The sequence below is a fragment of the Jaminaea rosea genome (genome assembly GCF_003144245.1).
Source record: "Jaminaea rosea strain MCA 5214 unplaced genomic scaffold BDZ90scaffold_4, whole genome shotgun sequence".
NCBI classification, from domain to species: Eukaryota; Fungi; Basidiomycota; class Exobasidiomycetes; order Microstromatales; genus Jaminaea; species Jaminaea rosea.
The window spans coordinates 671,553-692,824 of record NW_020289978.1 but is presented as its reverse complement, the minus strand read 5'-3'; the positions used below and the strand labels follow the sequence as shown (position 1 = coordinate 692,824).

The 21,272-nt window shown below is 59.4% G+C and overlaps 8 protein-coding genes across 8 annotated transcripts; 3 read left to right on the top strand and 5 right to left on the bottom strand.

The window, feature by feature from the left end:
• The first annotated feature begins 149 nt into the window (after window positions 1-149).
• BDZ90DRAFT_150716 (hypothetical protein) lies at window positions 150-1,527 on the top strand. Its single transcript, XM_025503531.1, has one exon. It carries the CDS (start codon window positions 365-367, stop codon window positions 1,484-1,486), a length of 1,122 nt encoding a protein of 373 aa, XP_025363131.1. The 5' UTR covers window positions 150-364; the 3' UTR covers window positions 1,487-1,527.
• On the bottom strand, window positions 1,432-3,670 carry BDZ90DRAFT_150807 (hypothetical protein). Its single transcript, XM_025503532.1, has 2 exons — window positions 3,093-3,670; window positions 1,432-3,014 (listed from the first exon to the last, which is right to left on the bottom strand). Exons 1-2 carry the CDS (start codon window positions 3,564-3,566, stop codon window positions 1,569-1,571), a joined length of 1,920 nt encoding a protein of 639 aa, XP_025363130.1. The 5' UTR covers window positions 3,567-3,670; the 3' UTR covers window positions 1,432-1,568.
• A 384-nt stretch (window positions 3,671-4,054) lies between these two features.
• BDZ90DRAFT_150668 (thiamine diphosphate-binding protein) lies at window positions 4,055-5,535 on the bottom strand. Its single transcript, XM_025503528.1, has 3 exons — window positions 5,298-5,535; window positions 5,135-5,185; window positions 4,055-5,017 (listed from the first exon to the last, which is right to left on the bottom strand). The coding sequence occupies exons 1-3, from the start codon at window positions 5,316-5,318 to the stop codon at window positions 4,073-4,075; spliced, it is 1,017 nt and encodes a 338-aa protein (XP_025363129.1). The 5' UTR covers window positions 5,319-5,535; the 3' UTR covers window positions 4,055-4,072.
• On the bottom strand, window positions 5,230-8,037 carry BDZ90DRAFT_150685 (hypothetical protein). Its single transcript, XM_025503529.1, has 4 exons — window positions 7,881-8,037; window positions 7,543-7,772; window positions 7,357-7,463; window positions 5,230-7,278 (listed from the first exon to the last, which is right to left on the bottom strand). Exons 2-4 carry the CDS (start codon window positions 7,724-7,726, stop codon window positions 5,443-5,445), a joined length of 2,127 nt encoding a protein of 708 aa, XP_025363128.1. The 5' UTR covers window positions 7,727-7,772; window positions 7,881-8,037; the 3' UTR covers window positions 5,230-5,442.
• Window positions 8,038-8,967: 930 nt separating this feature from the next.
• Window positions 8,968-10,606, top strand: BDZ90DRAFT_218680 (NAP-domain-containing protein; the record flags this gene model as incomplete). Its single annotated transcript, XM_025504375.1, has 5 exons — window positions 8,968-9,160; window positions 9,248-9,396; window positions 9,466-9,518; window positions 9,600-10,078; window positions 10,182-10,606. The coding sequence occupies 5 exons, from the start codon at window positions 8,968-8,970 to the stop codon at window positions 10,604-10,606; spliced, it is 1,299 nt and encodes a 432-aa protein (XP_025363127.1).
• Window positions 10,607-12,028: 1,422 nt separating this feature from the next.
• BDZ90DRAFT_218587 (DNA/RNA polymerase) lies at window positions 12,029-13,480 on the bottom strand (the record flags this gene model as incomplete). The annotated part of the gene is made up of 1 exon (XM_025504370.1): window positions 12,029-13,480. A coding segment is annotated over one exon (1,452 nt), but the record flags the coding sequence as incomplete, so codon positions are not given.
• A 2,839-nt stretch (window positions 13,481-16,319) lies between these two features.
• On the top strand, window positions 16,320-17,363 carry BDZ90DRAFT_212144 (peptidase C54; the record flags this gene model as incomplete). The annotated part of the gene is made up of 3 exons (XM_025504131.1): window positions 16,320-16,422; window positions 16,477-16,976; window positions 17,082-17,363. Coding segments are annotated over 3 exons (885 nt in total), but the record flags the coding sequence as incomplete, so codon positions are not given.
• A 1,364-nt stretch (window positions 17,364-18,727) lies between these two features.
• Window positions 18,728-21,176, bottom strand: BDZ90DRAFT_231504 (hypothetical protein). The gene has a single exon (XM_025505893.1). The coding sequence runs from the start codon at window positions 20,989-20,991 to the stop codon at window positions 18,820-18,822; it is 2,172 nt and encodes a 723-aa protein (XP_025363124.1). The 5' UTR covers window positions 20,992-21,176; the 3' UTR covers window positions 18,728-18,819.
• Window positions 21,177-21,272: the final 96 nt, after the last annotated feature.

Here is a 21,272-nt window from a genome sequence, read left to right as displayed (position 1 = left end):
ATTTTCCGGCGGCTGAAAGCAATCGGGTGATCAATCAAAGGCCGGAGGAACGAGGCGATCCGCACCTCCACTCTCAAGGCTCACCGCTCACAAGGGTCCACCCAGAGCTAGACAATCGCAATAGCTTCGTTGCTACAATCGTGATGGTGATTGCATCGGACGTAGTGTTCAAGTGACACGGCTGATGATCTTTGGCTGACCTTCAGATTTCCGACTTTTGGCGACGCATCAGTGACATCAATGGATGCGGCGAGGGCGCTGACCTCATCGTCGACTCCACCTGCCTCGCGCTCATCTACGCGAGGAACTGAACGCGATCCTCGATGAGCTACTCTCTTCTTTCCCTCACATCATCAACATCAACATGGCTCCCAAGAAGAAGCAGACAGAAACAAAAGGCAAGGCTTCTGCAAGTGCGCTGGGGACAAAGCGCAAATCGACCGAGAAAGCTGAGAGCTCGCCGCCCAAGAAGAGCCAGAAGGGCGAGAAGCCCAAGAAGGAGGCCGCAACTCCAGCCTCGCAGCTTCCTCACGAGCAGAAGCTCGCCCTCCTCCGCTACCTCCTCACGCCTGAAGCCCTCGCCATCGCCTATCCGCCCATTGAACCAGGAAAAGGAGAAGTAGACCGTCCTCGCTCGCAGCAAGGCCCCAAACCCGCGCCCAAACGCCCCAAGAGCGAAGCAGCCAACGACAGCAAGTCCAAACAGGAATCAGCTTCCGCCCCTTCTTACCCTTCAAACCTGCATCTCACCCCTTTTCAGACTCTCCTCATCTCTTCTCTGCTCTCAAAGCCCATCTCACACCGTCTCGGGCTGCGCAGCATAGCCACCCTTTTCTCCCCGCCTTACAGCTACACAACGCCTCAGCGCCTGGCTGACGCGGGCGTCGAAGGGAGGAGGGCAGCCCTGTGGGATGCAAGGACGCAGCACAAGGAGAAGACGGCTGAGCAGCTAGGCAGCATCGTCGAGGGGGTGAGCGAGATGTGCGAGGATACCGAGGAGGATAGAGAGGCCCTGGGAGTCGTTAGGGGGGAGGCGGAGAGGCTGGCTGCGGAGGAGAAAGGCGACTCAGTGGCTAGTCGCCGGGCAGCTAAGAGCGGCATTACCGCTTCTCTCGTCGAAGATATCAAGGGCGTCGGTCCCGGTGCGGTTGGGATTTTCATGCGGCGCATCCAGAACCAGTGGCCCTCCGTCTTTCCCTACGCAGACGAGCGATCTCTGAAGTACGCAGCTGAGTTGGGCTTGATGGCAATGCCAGAGTTGCCTGGGGAGCACGAGAAGGGGGAAGAGGCCGATGAGGAGCGGGAGGGAAAGCTCTTCAAGGGGGCGGACGACTTACTTGCGTTGATGCAAGAGAGTAGGAAGGGTCAGAAGGATCAGTATAATGATGAGAGGGATGCTTTTGTAAGGTTGTTGGATGTGCTGATCGGGCTGGGTTTGGAGAAGAAGACGGACGAGGCGAGGAAGCACGTCGAGGAGGCAAAGTGAGCATGCTCGCGCGAGAAATGCATGTAATGATGTCACATTGGCAATCAGTCCATGTCCTCCTCATCGTCCGTGACGGTCGCGTTTAAGCCCACTTCTTCTCAGCATAGACGGGATAGAGATCCTGCGTCGTCAAGGTGTTATAGGCCACAGCCTCTGCCGTGGTAAAGTTGCGCTCCTTCTGTACCTTGTTCAAGATGGACACCACACTGCTGGCGATGAAGTCAACCATCACCACGTCCACCGTGTCCGTATCGGCGAGGGCGGTGCTGTTGCCCGTGATGGGGGAGGCGATGTAGTCGGGCGTACGCGAGTACGGAATCGCGGTGTGCACTGTATCGTCGCCCTGGCCCGGGCAGGAGTCCTTTGTTACGTAGCCCAGTGTAGGCTTGTCGGCATCCGCTCGCGCGTCCAGCTCTGCGAGGTCGCGAGCAGCCGCCTCTCCAAGGCCCTCAGCTTGACTCTGTCTCCAAGCACGATAAATGTGCTCCACCTCACCACGGGCGTAGCGCTGCCTCTCCTCGTTCAACTTGGCGTCGCTTTGTCGCTTCGAGTAGGCGCCCTGCTTGTTCAAGGCGGGAAGGATTTGTCTGGCGTACTGGAGCTGGACGTCCTTGAGGTAGAGGAAGGCGTCCGTAAAGGGCGAGACGATGTACTGATCGTTCTTGGTAAAGTCCCCCGCAGAGATGTCGAAACGCTGGGCCCCACTGTTGGCGAGGACGAAGTTCGGCTTTCCCTTTCGGTCGGGGTTTGACGTAGAGATCACTGTTGGCAGGACCTGGTTCTCGAGAAGGTTCAGCAGCGACGAGTTGGACGTGATAGGCACGCGGTCCAGGTAGTAGTCCTGCGGTGCTTTGCCGTAGACGTGTGTGAGATTCCAGTCTGAGGCGACCTTCGCCATCGCTTTCGTGATGTGCTTTCCCTTGGCTGTATCCAGCTGGTGGACGTCAGTCAGCCCGAGGTGGAAGGCGTAGTTGCGGCGGTTGGCGTCAATGTAGGTGCGGGAGAAGGAGAGGTTCCCACCCGAGGCAGACTTGCTACTTGAGAGATTGGCGGACAGCCAGCCGATGGTCTCGAGGTATCGACCAGCTTCGAGACCTGCAGAGTGAGCGTCATAAGTCGTGCAGTCGCGGATATGTGTGTGACCTCCGAAGACGAGAATAGGCGTTCTTGGATGGACGGCGCGAATGGCATCGATGACGTACGGCCACTCATCACGGCTAACAGGCATGTGACCCGCTAGAAGGAAGAAGTCGGGCTCCTCTTTGATTGCCTCGGCGAGCCAAGCTTCCTTGACCATGTCCTTCGGGTCCTGAATCGTGATACCACCGTCCTGACCCTTGAAATTGTAGAGCACGCCCAGGGAAGTCACACGGCGCCCGCGTTCTGTGCGGAACTTGACATACTGCTTGCCAAAGATGTGCGAAGCGTTCTTGCCTGTCTGAGGGTCGGCAATGCTGATGTTGACATTGGAGCTGATGTAGCGGCCATGCTGCGTTGGTACGAAGTTTCGGTAAGTGTCGAGGGCGACCTAGCATAGAGGGGACGGGGAGATCTAAGGTCAGCATGAGGTGAAATGGCAATTGTTCGCCCAGCTCGTCAGCCTCACGTTGTACTTGTAGAGCTCATGGTTGCCAACAGACAGCAGGTCGTACTTGATCATGGCGTGGAATTGGTTGGAGACATGTCCATCGACCTGATTCGGCGGGAACCCGTCGCTGAGGCCGGCACCATCGTGCAAGTCACCCGAGTCGACGACGAGCAAGTCTACGCCCTTCTTCTTGGCCAACGCTCGCAGATGCGAGACGAAAGAGGCAAAATCTCCCCAGTCACCGCTGTAGTTTGGCTCGGGTTGCGTCGCTTTCAGGTGACCTTGATACCAGCCGTGGATATCAGTCGTGCTCACGACATTGACATCTCCCCAAGTGAGCCTGCGAAGAAGGCTTGTACCACCCGAAGGCTGCGTAGCATAGCGGGAGCTGCGGGGAGCCAGACCATGCTCATGATCCAAGCCAGGGCAAGCGAGAGCGGGTGCGGCTAGCAAAAGAGCGGCGGCAGCGGCTGTAAAGAGTCTTCGCAGCATCGTAGAGATAGTGGGTGTAAATGAATGTTGAGGATGCTTGCGGAGTGAGATCAGGCCAGCCTGACTTTATACACGAAATTTGCGCCGGGGGAGCGGGGCAATGGTATCTCGAAGCACGTTGCACCTGCACCAGGTGAGAAAGAGGGAAGAGGATCAGGAATAGCCCCTCGAGCTGACCAGGGGAGCACCCTAATCAGCCAGGGCCCGCTTAGAGACCAACAGACCAAGCTGCAGCGCCGGTGCGTCTGTGCGCGAGCGAGACGAGCGATCCGCCGGCAGCAAGACTTGGCTCTCGGCCTGGGTGTCGTGTGCGAGCGAAGGAGTGAACGTGTGGGGTTCGGAAGAGCCGGCGATCAGTCGAAAGCGCAGGCACCGAATGTGATGGCGAAGTGATCAAACAGAGGGAGCAACTCCATTGTATTGAGAGCAGAGCACCACAGCATGACATAAGAAATGAAAAGAACCCCTGATCGATCCACGCTACACTCCGCTGCACCACTCCACGCTCAGTACTTGAGCGTCTCCATCATACCATCGAGAACCCTGAGCGCGTCGGGCTTGTAGAAGAGCTCTCCAATGTGAGGGAAGGGCGTGTCCAGCCCCGCGATACGCTTGATAGGCGCCTCAAGGTGAAGGAATGCCTGCTTCTGGATCTCTGCCGAAATCTCCGCGCCAACGTTGCCGGTCATGGGCGCCTCACAAACGATAACGCAGCGTCCCGTCTTCTTGACACTGTTCACGATCGTCTCTCTGTCCCAAGGGAGAATGCTCTGCAGGTCGATGAGCTCGACGCTTGCATTGCGGAGCTCCTTGGGAATGTGCTTCTCCATCGACTCGGAGATGCCGTTGCCCGCGAGGAGGTCAATGGCTTGCATGCACGAGTAGAGGGGAGCGCCCCACGAGATGAGAGTAATGTCGCTGCCCTTGCGCAGGATGTCGGCTTGGCCGATGGGGATTGTGTAGTCGTCGACGGGTACCTGTTCGACGGACGAGCGGTAGAGGATCTTGGGCTCCATCACTACCGTCGGGTCAGGGCTGCGAACGGCAGAGAGGAGGAGACCCTTGGCCTGGATAGGCGAGCGAGGCATGACAACGTTGATTCCCGGGATCGGCATGAAGAACTGCTCAACCGATTGGGAGTGGTAATGGGCGCCGTGTCCTACGGCTTGGCAGGGCGTGCGGATCGTCATCTTGCCCGCATTGAATTGGCCACCAGAGCGGTATCGGAACTTGGAGGCCTCGTTGATGATCTGGTCAATGCCAGGGAAGGTATAGTCGGCAAACTGGATCTCGCCAATGGCGGTGTGGCCCAGGGCGGCCATGCCGATCGCCATGCCTACGATTCCTTGCTCTGAGATGGGAGTGTTGAAGACGCGCTCAGGACCATATTGCTCGCGCAGGCCTGCTGTCGCTCGGAAGACACCGCCGAATGCTACGTCCTCGCCGAAAACCTGTGGACGGCGGGAATGGGTACGAAGATCGGGAGGAAGGGGAAATGGCGAGAGATTGGTGTTGACACGTCAATACTCGCACACGCACAGTCATCGCTACAATGCTAGCCAGCTCACGCAAGTGGTCTCGTCGGTCGCCAGAGCAATGCCTTGGGCCTCGCCGATAGCCTAACAGAGCAGAAGGGGAGGTAGAAGGGTGAGCAAATCATATCCAAGAGATGAAGGGTGGATCTAGACATTGCGGGAACCCAGGAGCACGAATCATTACAGAGCCACGAACGGGAGGGGGTTGTTGGTACATTCTATTGGTGGAGAGAAGGCTGGCGAGGGCGAGCCGGGAGAACGCCAGGCAAATGAGCGAGCATGAAGGGAGGAGACGGGGACAATCAAGCACGAAGAGCTTGTCGACCGCCGTGCCCGCACCTCTATTGCTGCTGCTGCTCTTTTGGCTCCTTCTCCTCGAGCTGCCTCTTCCTTCCCTCGAGGGTGAGGGCAAGCTGAGCCCCAGATGCCATCGAAAGGATAGAGGCAATCTGGCCCGCGGGCTGGCTGAGCAGACCGACAATCTGCGCGCGCAGCGTCTGCAGATCCGGCAGCTTGCCCACTTCCCTCAGGCCGGGAATGTCGACGAGGCGGTGACCCTCGACAATAGCAGCCAGAGGCACCAAGCGCGGATTGACTGCCGGCGTTGCAGCACCTCGCTTCACAACGTTGCCCATGGCTCGGTCGATGACGCCTAGGAGCTTGCTGACGTAGTCTGGCGACAGCGAAGGGCTCGTCAACATCGCTAGAGGTCCAGAGAGGATGCTCTCCAGCGTTGCCAACGAGGCTTTGCTGTCCGCACGGACTACGTCGCGCAGCGCAGGACGCAGGACGCCGGTACGCGTGACCGTCAGGCGCGCCTGCTCCGAGGCGTCAACGCCCTCGGGGAGAGGTACAGCAGCGAGGTCTGCCCTCAGCTTTGTAGCCTCTGCGACCGAGAGATTGTTCGGCTGAAGGAAGAGGACGAACTGCGACTTCTGCAGCAGCCTAAGGTACTGTGCATGAAGGAACGCCTTTCGCGCCGGATACTTTCGGTTGCTCCTCGACGATGACGGCGTCGAGGGCGTCGGCGGAGGTACGGTAGACATATGGTTCGGGCTCGAGCTCGCAATGGACGAAGCGAAACGGTGGCCACGTACCGTGCACATGTTCATCTTGCGCGTCTCGCGCGGTGCGTTTGTTTGCCCGTCCGTCCATACGAGTCCCGGGGTGGCAAGGGCTTGCTTAGAGGTGGTGGCGAGGAAGGTCGAGGGTGTCGATGGAGCGGGGGCGGCCGAGCGGCGTGATGATGAGAAAGCGCGCCTTGACATGAGCTGCTGGACGACGGTGGATCCGCGGGTAGCGTTCTTGCGAGCGCCGGCACCAGCGATGGTGTGGAACCGAGCGACAGCCTCAGTCGGCTTGTTCTCGGTGAAGGGATCGTTGCGGGGCTCGAGGTAGTGGCTGCTGCCGCTGTGTGCGGCCTGAGGAGCATCCTGGGAGTCATGCGGGAAGGGCACCTCGATGCTGCCTCCCTTGAGGTTCATGAGGCGGGTCTGGTCAACGCCATCCTCGAAGATGTCCTCCTTGACGTTCCATGCCTCGGTCGGGTCTACAACGCGCTGGATCGGCTTGTTCTCAGCCTCACGGGTGAGGTGCTGGACATCTGACCAGGGCAGGTCGATCTGGGTGGCTGCGATTGCTTCTTGGAGGCGCTCCATTCGGACAGATCGGGTAATGGGCTGAATGCCACGAGCCATGTGCCATGCGAGCTGCGCTTGCGCTGGTGTGATGTTGTTGCGCTTGGCGACGTCTGCGATGATCGGGTTTTGCGCGTATTCCTCGGCGTAGTCGCTGCTGCCCAGGGGGCTGTAGGCCTGCACCTGGACCTGGTGGGCTTGGCAGTAGTGGAGAAGCTCATCGTTGGGCACACCCCAGTTGACCTCGACCTGGTTAACCTGAGGCTGGATCTCGGCCTGCTCAAGGAGGTAGTCTGTGCGACGAATGTTGAAGTTGCTGATTCCGATGTTGCGGATCTTGCCCTTCTTCACCATCGCCTCGAGATTCCTCCATGTGACTGCAAGGTCCTCTGAAAGAATGTGGTTCTCGATCGGGCGGCCATCCTGAGACTTGAGAGCAGAGAGCTCCGAGTTCTTTGGGTTGCGGAATGCTACCGGCCAGTGCATGAGATAGAGGTCGAGATAGTCTACGCCAAGGTCTCGCAGGCTAGCGTCGACGCCCTGCCGAGCACCCGAAGCCACGGACGAGGCAGTGAGTCAGTACAGAGTGGACGCGCTGCGCAACCAGGAACTACGTACCATTTCGACGTTGTCGCCATGGAACGAGTTCCACAGCTTCGAGGTGATCCACAAATCTTTGCGGTCGATGCCGGACTTGCGAATAGCCTCTCCGGTGGCTTGTTCGTCTGAGCAGAGAGCGAAGGCGACAGTCAGCATCGATTCACAAGGACATCTCGTACGCCGGTTGTGGCTATCACTACTCACTCTTGTAAGTCCACGCCGAGTCAATGTGACGGAAGCCCGCCTTGAGGGCCTGCGATACGGCAGGCCCTGCCTCTTCAGGCTTGAGCTTCCAGGTGCCAAAGCCCAGCTTGGGAACCTTGGCGCCCGAGGCCAGCGTGAAGCTCGACGAGGCCGCCGCCCTACGAAGGGCAGCAGAGGTATGCATGCTGGGCGTGCTAGTGTTGTATCTGAAAGGCTACTGCGACGGACGGCTATCTATGGGGGAAGGGAAAGGGGCAAGAAAGGGGGGTAGATGGTGAGATGCTGGGTCAGTGAGGAGGAAGAAGAGGAAAGGAGCGAGCGTGGAGTCAAGGACTCACTTAAGAAGGCGGTGGACCTGGACAGGGCACCGGCGCGAGCTTGAGAGCGTGAGGGTGTGTGTGACTGCTTCTGCAATGCAAAGCAAGTCGAGAGTCGGCGGCAACGGCGATGAAGGCGACGGCGACGTGGTGGTTGGATCCGACAGATGCTGCGAGCGACAGCAGCAGCGGCAGCTAGAGCAGGAGTGAGTGGCTGGCTGGCTGGCTGGCTGGCTGACTGAGAGAATATCCCGCTTGAGGCCGGGGTTGAGTGAAAGAGGGCGCAGCACTTGGCCTGAGCGTGCAAGGGCGGAGAGGGCCGTGAAGAGGGAATCGGTGACGAGAGACGAGAAGCGGGGTAGAGATGAGATGCCTCTAAGCCATGAGCAAAGTCGTCGCAGGCGCATCGCCCGTCTTGCACTTTGCGCGCCGGCGCCGGCGCCTCCGTCCGTTCTATCGAGCCGATCAACGGCGGAAGCCACGTGGCTGCGATGGTGGGCGACTCATCGTCCTCGCACCGGTGCCACGACAGGAGGGAGGGAGAGAAGGAGATGTCAATGATGGTGGCCCGAGCATGCCAAGTTCAACGCAGAGCTCTGCCGAAAGCTCTGCATCGCGTCGAATTCAGCTTCACTTGCAATGGCATCGTCAATCATGCTGATATTTGGAGTCGCCTGACCAACCCTCTTCAAACTGGTGGCTGGGCAAGCGGAACGGCAGTCTGAGGCGGGCGGATGGATGGGCGTCCTTTCGTCGTGCCGTGTGCCAGGCAGACAAGGCGAGCCACCAGGGCCAAACGCAAGCAACGAGCTTTGGGGCGGGCGGAGACGACGCGAGGTCGAATCGAGGGCTCAGAGAGTGGATGACTGGGTCGACGAGACGGAGGCGGCGACGACGGCCACGAGTGTCGATCTTTTGGCAGCGTAAACGACGACGCCTAGTTTGCTTTCCTATTGTCACCTCCAACATCAATCGCCTCTTCCTTGCCATCCTCACACTCTGCGCAACTTCGAGGCATCATGTCGAGCAACGTTGAGATTGGAAAGTAAGTAGGCGCACCAAGAGCGAGGGACGGAGGGATTGGGCCTCAAATGGCGTGGATGTGGCAATGTGGACTGGTTGGCTGACCTCCATCCATCTCTTCTCCTTCACCCTCATCTTCTTTCGCGCCGTCAGGAACCGCAACAGCGACATGGTGGCACCCACGCCCCAGAATACGCCGCTGAGCAATGCTCCCCTCACCAGGGAGGCTCTGTCGCGTCCTACTGTCGGCACCATTGGCGAGGAGGACGAGGGAGCAGGTGAGCGGGAGCCCAGTCAACAATGCCATTCGCGAACTTCGTACTTACGCCTACTTGTCCCTTGACCGCTTTTATCACGCTCTTCAGATGTCGCCTCTGCCCTCTCCAGCAATCCCGCTCTTGCTGGCTTGATGCAGGACAAGCTCAACAGCCTCGTCGGACGCTCGTCTGGCTACATCGAGAGCCTTCCCGACCACATCAAGCGTCGTGTGGAGGGTCTCAAGGGTCTCCAGGTGGTGAGTAGCATTACCATGAGCGATTGATCGAACATGTCTGACCTCGCCGTCTCCTCTCGTCTTGTGCAGGAGCACACCAAGATCGAGACCGAGTTCCAGAAGGAGATCCTCGAGCTCGAGAAGTGAGCTTCCGCTTCTACTTTTCTTGGCTGAACGACAAGTATTCCTGACCATGTTCCCCTATGCTTCCCCGCCGCTCACAGGAAGTACGCCACCAAGTACGCCCCAATCTACCAGCGCCGCTCTGAGATCGTCAACGGCAAGGCCGAGCCTACCAGGGACGAGGTCGTCAAGGGTGAGGAGTCAGAGCCTCAGGAGGAGAGCGACGATGAGGACGACGAGCCTGTTAAGAAGCAATCATACGCCGATACCGAGGTTCCCGCCGATGCCAAGAACGAGGGCATCCCTGAATTTTGGCTCACCGCCCTCAAGAACCACGTTGCCCTTTCTGAGCTCATCGAGGAGCGTGACGAGGAGGCTCTCAAGGCCCTCACCGACGTTCGCATGTCGTACCTTACCGACGCATCGGGCTTCAAGCTTGAATTTGTCTTCGACACCGCCAAGAATGACTTCTTCACCGACTCGATCCTCACCAAGACCTACTATTACCAGGACGGCGTCGGCTACTCTGGTGACCTCGTCTACGACCATGCCGAGGGATGCGAAATTCATTGGAAAGAGGGTAAGTGTACCGCACGATGCAGTCGGCATTCGGTTGCTGTCTTGTGAGCATGGCGGCTGACCAACGTTCCGCTGGCTCCTTCACCTCACTCACTCACTGCCAGGCAAGGACCTCACTCACAAGGTCGAGACAAAGAAGCAGCGCAACAAGAACACCAACCAGACGCGCACTGTCAAGCGCTCCGTCCCCACCTCTTCTGTCTTCAACTTCTTCAATCCCCCTCGCCCACCAAAGGACGGCGACGACGAGGATGTTGACCTCGACGAGATCGACGAGCGTCTCGAGCTCGACTACCAGATCGGCGAGGACCTCAAGGACAGAATCATCCCGCGTGCCGTCGACTACTTCTCGGGCAAGGCGCTTGCGTACGAAGATCTCGATGATGATGACTTTGAGGACGAGGACGATGAGGATGACGATGATGAGGATGATGAGGATGAGGAGGACGATGGCCGTCAGCGTAGGTCTCTCGGCGCTGGGTCGCAGATGGCTGGGTCACAAGATCCCCAGGAGTGCAAGCACCAGTAAGCGTGCGCGCACAGCAGAGCCGCTGAGAAGGGACAGGACCAGAGAGAGCTGACGAATGCCGAGGAGGAGAAGGAGGCGTGTCAGGGCAGATGCGAGGGTGAAGAGGCAAAGGCAAAGGCCAAGCGTGTCTCTCAAGTTATCCACATTCAATCCGAGAGCCAGCGAAAGCGACCGTTTATAGACTTGAAGCAGGGGCGTGTTGGAGTGGGCGAGGATCGAAGGGGGCAATGTGAGAGGAGCACACAGGGAGGCAAAGGCTTGGGCAGCATCAGGCCAACCACCGCAGCGAATCTCGCCGATCGGCAAAGACCATCAATCTCCTCGTCGAGCCTTCAGAAATCAAGACAAACCCATCCGACAATGAGCCAGGCTGCAACGACGAATCTTTGTATACAGAAAATTGACGCGAAAAAACAAGCGCAATCGTCATCTCGCTCGATCTACGCCTCCGTCCTGCACTTGACTGACTGATGCGATTGCTGACGTGGGTATACAGATAATTGACATGACCAATGGCTCGAATACGGTTTCCTAAGTACGTCGTCCGCTGAAGAAGCCCTCAAGCGTCTTGCGCTTCTTCCCTGCCCCGCCACTGCCGCCGCCGCCGCCGCCGGCACCATCGACTCGCTGTCGAGTCTTGACCTGCTGATCCTTAATGGGCGGGTTCCGCTTCTCTCCAGCTCCTGTCCCGCCGCTCAAGCAGGCATCGATGTGTGCGTTCAGCTGAGCATTACGACCGCTCAGTGTAGAGCCAAAGCGCATGACTACGGCCTGAGTACAAATGGGGCAGATGGGATCTTCGAGCGGCTTGATCGTTGCAGTCTGTGAAACTTGTTGCTTTCTTCCTCTTTCGCCAGCAGGTTCGGTTGCAGTAGCAGAGCCGGTCTTCTCGAACCAACCCTTCGCAGTTTCACTCTTCCCACAACTCTTGGCCATGTCCTCCGCCTTGTTGCTCTCCTCGACAGCGACGAGGACCTCCTCTTCGGTGGGAGTCTTGCAGCGCGACTTGACGGGAGAGCGTCGCATGCCTTCAGGCGTGGAACGTCGTAGCTCAGAGGCAAAACTGTTGGCTGTGCGCTCTGCTGCGGGTGGAGGGGACCAAGGGGTTGTATTGTTGATCGACAAGTCGGTGTCATCGAGGCCTTTGGTGGTACTACTGTATGCATTGGCGGGCGATGGGGCTAACTTGCCGCTTTCATCGTTGCCGCCGCCGCCGTGGCTATCCATCTCCGCCAGCGAAGCCGCGATGGCAAGGCGGAGCTGTCGCGCTTCCTCGTCCTCGTCCAGCTCTGCGTCGTCTTCTGCGCTGCGGACCTTGTCCGGATCATCGAGATCCCTGCGCAACCTCTGCCGCCTCTGGACGCTACCACTCTGGCCTTGCCCGCTCCACAGCTTCTTGAGTGGCCCTCCATCCTCCGGCTTGCGCACGTCCTTGAGGGTGCTCACTCTCGCTCCGATGAGCCGCAAGCTCAAGCCTGGCTGTATTTTGAGCTCGTGCTCCAGCAAAGTTCGCGTGATACGGAAGATATCGTCTGCCTGTGACACGTACCCCGTCTGCGTCTGGTCACGGGTGAAGCGCTGAAAGTCTGCCGCCTTGCAGGTCAGCGTTACCCTCTTGCCGACAAAGTCTAGCTTCTTGAGGTCTTCAGCCACTCGATCTGCCGATTCGCGCAGTAGCTCCAATAGTCGCTCCGGGTCATTCGTGGGCTGGAATGTATGCTCCCGGCCAACAGACTTGCGCTCCTCCCTCTTGCCAGGCTCTACTATCGATGAGGCGATTCCGAGATTGTAGCGAAGAAGCCACTCCAGGTCACCATCTCCGAGGACGAGAGCGATGCGTACTCGCAGACGCCAAATGTCCCCGCAAGTCTCTACGCCTAGGGCTTGAAGGATGCGCTCCGTTACGCGACCTACGCCAGGTACCTTGCGTACAGGGAGGGCATGCATGAAGTCGATGCAATCTGATGCGGTGGCTTCCAGCCTGAATTGCCCGTCAGGCTTGTTCTTGTCGCTGCCTATCTTGGCCAGCATGGTGTTGGGCGCTACGCCCACGGATACCGTCAGGCCCGTCTCCTCTCTCACCTGCCTCCGCAGCTCAGCAATCGTATCGTCCACCCCTACTCCATTGATCCTGCAATGATCCGTGACGTCCAAATACGCCTCATCGAGCGACGCCTGTGCCAAATTCGAGTCGAAGCGCCTAAAGATGGACATGACGTCTTGACTTGCAGCCACGTATGCTTGCATATCATTGGGCACTGTGATCAAGTGAGGACAGAGTGCTTCGGCGATGTACGTCGCCATGCCTGATCGGCAGCCATACGCTCTCGCTTCGTACGAGGCGGTGACTAGCACTCCCTTGCCTACGCCGAACGCCTTGCCCTTGAGCGAGGGGTCCCGCTTGAGCTCGACGGCCCCATAGAATTGATCCATGTCGCAGTGCACGATATGCCTGCTCAAGTCTCTTGTAGACTCTAGCTTGGAAGCAAGAGCATCGGCCTTCTTTTCGATCGCGAGCCATTCGGGACCGCCTTCAGGCACAGCTCGAAGCCTTTCGTCCATTCTGGCGAGCATAGCTTCTACTTTGCGCGTGATCCGCTCATCGTTGCGACGCTCGTTCTCGAAGTACTTGGACCCCTTTGAGGCCTCATAGATTCGACGATTGATCTCTGCTTGGTCTAATGCGAGGCCAGCCTTTCCTGCTGATGGCCCTCCCATGCGTTTGAGAAGAGAGGCATGGGGAGCTGCGTTTGTACTGTCTTCAACGCGGCGGCGCTTTTGAGGGGAGATGGAGGTAGGGCGAGTATCAGGGGCAGAAGGTGAAGTACTCGAAGACGATGCAGCCTGCTGCTCGTCGACGGAGAGGGACTCCATCTTGCGCTAATGAAGGGCCCCCTTCACAAGGTGTTGATTGATTTGAATCGACTGGCAAGAAGCAATGTGGCTTCGTGGTGGTGGCGGCGAGGAAAGCGAGCGGAAAGCGGCGCCTTGGGATCCAGGGCCGCCAGTCCGCTGCAGCCTCGATGCCGTTGCGTTGCTCCCAAGTCGATGGCAAGGCGGAGGCGGAGGCGGAGGCGGAGGCGCCAGAGCAAAGTCGTCGTCGTTTCCCTTCGGTACCTCTCGAATCAACTCCATCTTCTGTCCCTCATCGTCGTCGTCATCACCATCGCCTCACGACGAAGGGGTTAAAGCATCCCCGCTGTTGGTAGAGCCATTCGTTGGCCAAACCTCTCCCTTCTTCGTCATGGCCGCGCAAGGGCAGGGGAGTGCCCCTCAGCCAAGGCCTCGCCGCAAGAGCCTCTTTAGCTCAAAGGCGTCCAAGGAAGCAGCCCAACAAGCGTCGTCCTCGACTGCAAATCCATCTACCTCTTCTCCTGCTCCACCGCCTCTGCCTACGTCGCAGCATAAGACCGAGGCAGGACCTAGCAAGCCCCGTCAACAGGGTCATCGTCGCACCGGGTCGAGTCTCGTCCGGGTGGCTAGTAACAGCACAAATAGGCTCTTTGGCCTGGCAAAAGAGAGAGACGACGGCCCTCCAACTACGTCGACACCCCTTGCGTCATCGCCACCATCTTCTTCGGCTCCAAATACCCAGTCTCACACTCGCAATCGATCCGCCTCTGTCGGCATAGATGCCATCCGCTCGCCTCCTAAGCTGGACCGTTCCCCAAGCTCAGCATCCCATGTTGAGACGACATCGTCATCATCTGGTGGACGTCCACGCTCAAGCACATGGCGTCGACTACGTCCCGGTTCTAGTCTGGGTAATCACACCAGTGACATGGACGCGATCGATGATGTCGGCCAGATCACCGTCAAGGGAAGAAAGCTGCCGCGGTCCAGCATGCTGGCAGCCTTCAAAGATTCTGATGCAATCGCTAAGGGAGGCGAAGATGTCAATGCCAGTTCCGAAGCGGCTCGCCGATCATCTGCCTCGCCTCAGCCTCAACAACGCAAGGGGCTCTTTGCTCGTTCGCCCTCCTTTCAGCCAGTTCGACCATCGACAAATAGCGAAGCTTCCCAGCAAAGGGAAGGAGGAGTAGGGGGTGGAGGTGGGGGACCGGGCCTGTTGCGCAGGATCGGCAGCCGCAATCGTCTCGGCGAGGTGTCTCGAGAATCGCTCAATGCTTCTCAGGACAGCCTGGCCAGTACCGGTGCGGCTTCAGCGGTCAGCTCCACTGCGGCTAGCCTCGGCAGACGAGCGGGCAACATGGCGGAGAGGGCCATGCCCGATTGGCTGCATGCTAGGTCAGGGCGGCACTCAGAAGGCGATGGCGGTGATAGCGCGTCAATCCTCTCTGTGCCCCGCCACAGCATCGAGGCCGTAGCATCCCGTGTCTTGCCCGGCGCCAATGTCCAAGCTACGCCAGGAGGAAGGTCACGTAGCGGATCAGCTTCTGCGGCTCGCCATCTTGCAGCGCCTGACGAAGGGTACGGTGAGGGAGGTTTGCCAAAGCGTCTCTCAGGCTGGCTGCTCAACATACTAGCGTCAGACAGTCCACCTCAGAGTGCGGCGGTCACGACTACTACTACAACCACTGCAGAGTCGACCAAATCCCCTCCTTCTTCCTTGCGGCGGCAAAGCAACACATCCGTGGCGTCAACAGCCTCGGCTTCCAGCAGAGCTAAGTCATCGCAAAGTACCAACGCCCCCGGCACCGGAGGTAACGTGGCTAAGCCTCACCACCACAACGCGGGTCCTGGCTTCCTTTCCAATGCCCGTGCGAGGGCTCAAGCAGCAGCAGGAGCGGCTGCGAGCACCGCGGGGCTCGAGAGGGCATTGCGATATATACATGAGGGCGGTCAAGAGGAAGAGATCTGGTTGCTTGGCGTGAAGCACGGCGGGCGAGGAGCCCCTGTAGAGACAGCTTCGGCGAACGAGAGTGGAGTGACGCAGCGTCTCGGCCCTGCCATCGAGATTCAGGAGGCTAGTGCGCCGACTAGCCCGGTCAAGGAGCGCAGTGGCGATGAGCCTTCTCCGCCTTCGGACGATGACAACCGGCCGGGCGTGCGCAAGTCGACTGCCAGCGAGGAGACGCCGCGCAGCTATGCCGAGACACCCACCTCGTCTACAGGCTCCCCAACAAAGCCACGGCCTTCCGATGCTACCTCTCCGCCCATGCCCAAATCGTCCCGTCATCGCCCAGCAGCAGTGTCCTCGCCAGGGACAAGCACTCAAAAGGGCGACCTACTGCATCGCGTTGCCTCTTCAAACGACTTCCAATCTGACTTTCAGTCGCGCATCTGGTGCACATATCGCAACCACTTTGGGCCGATTGCCAGGGATGGAACCATCTCGAAGGAGGCGGAGGAAGCGGCTGCTACCATCGCTGCAGCTGCTTCTGAGGCTGCGGCTGGCAATGAAGCGGCTTCGCGCCCTGCTAGCTCTCTGTCAGGTTCTGTCACCGCTTCCGCACCTCCCGCTACACCATCAGGCCCGCGCAACGCTGGCAGCTGGCTGACCCGTCGCCTCATCGACGCCACACCCGGCATGGAGGCCGCCTCGCACTCCTCCCCCTCCCTTGGGGCCGCTCTAGGCGTATCACCCAGCACCAGCAACACTACTACCACCACATCCTCCTCTCCGCCCTCGATCACACCTCCTGCCCCTATCCCTGCGCCTGCCTCGTCGCTCAGCGAGAAGATGGGCATTCTTCCCAATCTCTGGGGTCGCGCTACGGCTGCCGTTCAGGCTACAGGGCTGACAGGTCGCTCGGGTCTGACCACGGACGCAGGGTGGGGATGCATGTTGCGCACAGGACAGAGCCTGCTAGCAAATGCCCTCGTCGAGGTGCATCTTGGACGCGACTGGAGGCGTGCTCCGCTGCCAGCTTCTCCTCCTCCTGTCGTCTCCTCCGAAGCAGATCAAGCGGCCTACCTAGCCAGCCGACGCCGCCAAGCTCGCTACGTGGAGCTCTTGAGCTGGTTCATGGACGATCCGTCCTCGTCTTGCCCGTTCAGCGTGCACCGCATGGCTCGCGAGGGCAAACGCCTCGGCAAAGAGGTGGGCGAGTGGTTCGGGCCCAGTACCGCTGCGGGTGCGATCAGGAAGCTGGTGGATGAATGGCCGCAAGCGGGGTTGGGCGTGTCGACAGCGACGGACGGTGTCGTATATCTGAATGAGGTGAGAAGGGCTGCGAAAGCTCCATCAAATTCGGCGGGAGAAAAGAGAGCGCGACCGGTTTTGATTTTGATCAACGTGCGTCTGGGTTTGGAGGGTGTCCATCCAACGTACTACGATTCGATTCGGCAGCTGTTCACCTTCCCACAAAGCGTGGGGATTGCCGGTGGCCGGCCTGGGTCATCGTATTACTTCGTAGGGTTTCAGGGGGGTGAGCTCCTCTACCTGGATCCGCATCACGTCAGGGGAGTGGTGCCATTCAAGCATCCACCGCCGCCGGTGGCGAGCGTGAGGAGGGAGAAGGAGCAAGGAGACGCCGTGTCCCAGGAGCTGGACGAGAACGACGAATCCGAGCGCGCCCGGACCACTTGGTATCTCTCCGCCTACTCTGACGCCGAGCTTTCCACCTACCACTGCGATCGCCCCCGCCGTATGCCGGTGCGCAGCCTGGACCCCTCAATGCTGCTGGGCTTCCTTGTCGATATCGATCCGGACACTGGAGACATCGAGCCCTCACTGTCCGATCTGGCATCGAGAGTCAAGTCGCTTCCAAAGCCGATCTTCAGTTTGCAGGAGGCAATGCCTAGGTGGATGAGGGACGATGATGATGACGACGACGAATTCGATGAAGGGGATGGGCTGTCCACTGGAGGCGGGAAGGCAAGTCAAGTTGATGACGATCCCTCGCTAGAGAGCTTCTCGGAGAGTTCGCAGACGGATGAAGGCGACGTAGGTACTGGCAGCGAAAGAGGCGCAGATGAGGATTCCACCGCGACCAGGGGACGCAGCGCTGCGGGTCAACGAGCTGCTGACGAAGGAGACAAAGGAGGGCAGTTGGACGTCAAGACGATGCTCACCATTTCTCAGGGATCTACGGACGAGCGACCCAGCCTCACTTCTGAGGATACGGCCACCTACACAACAGCGGCGTCCGCCCCGTCTTCTTTGCAGCCGTCTCGCGACACAGAGACAGAGCGAGAGCGACCGCGCCTCTCTTCGATGGCATCCGACGCAACGGCTCGCAATCCTTCGCGGAGGGGAACAAAGCGCTCAGAAGCATCCTCTACCACCATTGGCCCCTCGACGATGACCGCGTCGCGTCCTGGCGCCCCTTCAAGCCGCACGGATGAAGCCACGCCCAGCGCGGACAGCAGCATGACAACGACGACGAGCAAGAGCAGCGGGAGTGGAAGTAGTGTGCCGTTCCCCTACGCTGCTGCGAGCGAAGCAGCGAGCCCACAAGAGCAGCACGAGAGCCCGCAAGCGATCCAGCTTCCCACTTCACCTAGGCAAAGGAAGCCGATATCCCCTCCGACACCGCTGCGCGACGAGGCAAAGCCCTTTGGCCCGCGCGACGTGGAACAGCAAAGCAATGGCCAAGAACACGGAGCGAGCCGCGCCTCGAGCCAGGAGATTGCAGAGGAGGAGGACGGAGTCTTCATCGACCCCTCCCCATCCAATACCTCGATGACGCAGGAAGAGAGCTTCTTCAATGTCGTCCCATCACCAGATGATTCGCCTGGTCATCCTCGCCCAGTCGATGAGCCACTCAGCTCAGCTACAGGCCATGGAGGCACTGCTGCGCCGGCAGTTACGGGCTCGCACTATCAAGTGCCGCCGACAAGACCTTCCGCAGCTTCAAGACAGGACACCTTCTCGACGTCATGGGAGGACGTGTCGCCTGCGTCTGTTGATGCTGCTCAGCGGACCATACCGTCGTCGGCCCAACAAAGTCAAGGTAATTCGACCCGTGGCAACGAGCAACGTGTGCCGCAGAGTGGGGGCGGTCGTCAGGAGGCGAGGGAGAAAGCCGCGTCAAGGGCACAGGGAGAGGAGGAGGGCTGGTCGCCCACTTTCGGGCCCGTGGAGTGAAGGCGCGGTGGCCATGTGTATGGCGGACAACGTCGAGGGAGAGGAGATCGACGCGAGGACCTCGAAGCGTTTGCTGCGGCCGACATTATAGTCTCCATATCGTCGCATCAGACTAAGATCCAATTTGATACCAGCGCGTCCAATGACGTGCAATGCTTCGACATTATTATCATAGGCGAGACGTGTGAATGTGTACATGCCCGAGCCCAAGTCCCACCGTCTAGAGATACCTCGCTTCCTGGTCCGCCTCGTCCTGCTCCACCAATCCCAGCTCCTCAGCCGGTCTCAACGACATACCCGCGCCGGGAGTACCTGCGGCAGGAGTGGGAACAGCAGCAGGTTGAGCAGCTGGCGGTGGAGCCGAACTGCGCCGCTTGAAGATACCGCCTTCACTTCCGCCATTACTGCTACTCGCCGCAACCGCCGCAGCAGTAGCAGCTCCTCCACTACCGCCTGCGGCTGCCACCCTTTCAGCCTCTTCTCTCCTTCGTTCCCTCTCCTTTCTCTTACTGAGAACATCAGCCGCAAAGAGCGTAATGACCGTGATTGCCGCGATACCGAATACCAAGGCAAGGGCTCGACGGGTCAAGTCCCATTTGATGCTCTGCTCAATTTCCGTCTTGAGGTCACTGAGGCTAATGGTGAAGCGATTGTTGAGATCCTGGATCTCTTGCTCGAGGCTATTCTGCTCTTCCTTTGCTTCGCCCTTGCGATTATTCATGTCTACGGCTATGTCGTGCTTCATGGTCTCCATGTCTTCTTTCATCCTTTGACTCAATCCGTCGACTTCCCGCTGAAGCAAAGTGGTGATGGAGCGCAAAGCGGCGGCATCATTGCGAGCGCGCACTTGAAGCTCGGTGCGGAGCTCAGAGAGAGCGGCCGTGAAGAGGTAGCGTTGGTTCTCTACTGCGACGCGATCCAGGAGGAGGGAGAGTGTGTGGCGGGAGGATCGATGAAGGAAGGAAGAGGTAAGGTCGAGGATTGCTTCTGCTGGGTCGTGTGGACGGTGAGGAGGTTGAGGGGTGAGCTCGAAAGTGGACCCGCCATCCTGCGATGGAGGTGGTGGTGGAGGAGTTGAAGCAGTGGACGTTTCGCCGCCTTGTGCCCTTGCAAGCCAGTCAAGCACCTCTCGTCTCCTCTCCATCGTCTCGCCCTGCCCCTCCCCTCCCTGGGCCGCAGCTGCCGCCTCGGCGACGCGCTCCGCATTGAGGAAGCCAGCATCCTCCAAACGTCGAACGAAGGCGCGCGTGTCGAAGAGGTGATCCAGGGCTGGGCCCGTTGGGTCGAGGTCTGCTGCTTCGAGGGTGGGCGGGCTGTCTGAGGGGATCACGCCTGTTGCCGGGCCAGGGCGCGGTGGAGGAGGCGAAGAGGAGGAGGCACCACTGCCACTTGCCGCTGCTGAGCCGGCTGGCTGCTGCTGCTGCTGCTGCTGCCCCGCGCCAGGTCCTCCATGAGGTGCTGTCCCGGCCCCTGCTCCAGACCCACTCGCTGCTGGAGGTGGCTGCTGCACAATAGTCCCATCCCGGTCAACATTCCACGGCCCCGTCGTCGCGCCCGCAGCTGCGGCGCTACCGAGCCCCAAGTTCATCGAAGGAAGGGGTCGCTCCAGCTTTTCTTGGGCTTGTTGGAGGCGCTGCTTCAGGAGCTCAGATGAGCTTGTTGTGGTGGTGGAGGAAGATGAAGAGGACGAGGAGCTGCCTTGAGAGGAGGTGGAGGAGGAAGAGGAGGAGGAGGGCTGCGATGTCTGTGGTGTAGAAGGGGAAGACGGCGTTGCTGAGGCAGGAGAGGTTGATGAAGTTTGCGCTGACTTCGTTTGCGGGCTCGACGTTGAGGGGTGCGGATTTGATGTCGAGGCAGCAGATGAAGGCGCAGCTCCAGTAGTCCTGGCCTCGCCCGCCCCACCAGCAGTTCCTTCCGGCGTCACTGACCCTGTGGTAGCCGACTGAGCAATCGGGGTCTCTCTGCCAGACGATGCTGATCTAACTGTACCCACTAGCGGCTCCTGATCCCCAAGCTTTGTCGATGCTGCCCCGGCTTGGGCCAACTTCTGCTGCTGCTGCTTCTCCGCCTCTCTCGCAGCAATCTCTGCTTGCCGTGTAGTTGGGTCAGATCGCTTGTCTGTGACTCTGACTGGTCCCTTTGGGGGCGCGCTAGATGCATTCGAGTCAGAGGAGGATGACGTCGAGGCGGGCGAAGATGATGATGGTGATGATGAAGCTGCTGCGCTCGTTGCTCCAGGCTTAGCTTCATCAGCTGGAGTGGGAGTGGCGGCTGCTTTCTTCTTTTCCGCCGCCTTGGATGTTGATGAGGAAGCTGATGATGCCTTGCTCGTTCGCTGCGGCTTGTTCAGCTGCGCAGTGGTAGACAAGGGACGAGTGACCATCTGGGCCATGTGTGAGGGGACCGCGCCGGTCGAGACCATCGCCCTTCTTGCGCGACACCGCTGTGACCGCCTGAAGGGCAGCGTCGGCGATGTTTCTGCAATCAAGAGTCTGGCGGCTCCTTGTATGCGCATGGCGGACGCCATGTTGATCTTGGCAGGGCTGGTGGTGGCAGAGAGAGGTAGGAAGGATTAGAAGGAAGGCGCGGAGAGAAACCAAGGCGGCGGTGCGCCTTGGCTTGTGTGTTGGTTGGTTCAGCCGGACCTCAGCCCGAGCAATCACTCCGAGCCAC

Coding starts and splice junctions, on each gene's coding strand:
- BDZ90DRAFT_150716 (XM_025503531.1), top strand. CDS start 365: ATGGCTCCCAAGAAGAAGCAGACAGAAACAAAAGGCAAGGCTTCTGCA.
- BDZ90DRAFT_150807 (XM_025503532.1), bottom strand. CDS start 3,566: ATGCTGCGAAGACTCTTTACAGCCGCTGCCGCCGCTCTTTTGCTAGCC. Junction 3,015..3,092: donor ATGAGCTCTACAAGTACAAC/GTGAGGCTGACG, acceptor CCTCTATGCTAG/GTCGCCCTCGACACTTACCG.
- BDZ90DRAFT_150668 (XM_025503528.1), bottom strand. CDS start 5,318: ATGTACCAACAACCCCCTCCC. Junction 5,186..5,297: donor TGTACCAACAACCCCCTCCC/GTTCGTGGCTCT, acceptor CTGCTCTGTTAG/GCTATCGGCGAGGCCCAAGG. Junction 5,018..5,134: donor CGACCGACGAGACCACTTGC/GTGAGCTGGCTA, acceptor CGCCGTCCACAG/GTTTTCGGCGAGGACGTAGC.
- BDZ90DRAFT_150685 (XM_025503529.1), bottom strand. CDS start 7,726: ATGCATACCTCTGCTGCCCTTCGTAGGGCGGCGGCCTCGTCGAGCTTC. Junction 7,464..7,542: donor CTCGGCGTGGACTTACAAGA/GTGAGTAGTGAT, acceptor CTCTCTGCTCAG/ACGAACAAGCCACCGGAGAG. Junction 7,279..7,356: donor ATGGCGACAACGTCGAAATG/GTACGTAGTTCC, acceptor GGTGCTCGGCAG/GGCGTCGACGCTAGCCTGCG.
- BDZ90DRAFT_231504 (XM_025505893.1), bottom strand. CDS start 20,991: ATGGCCCAGATGGTCACTCGTCCCTTGTCTACCACTGCGCAGCTGAAC.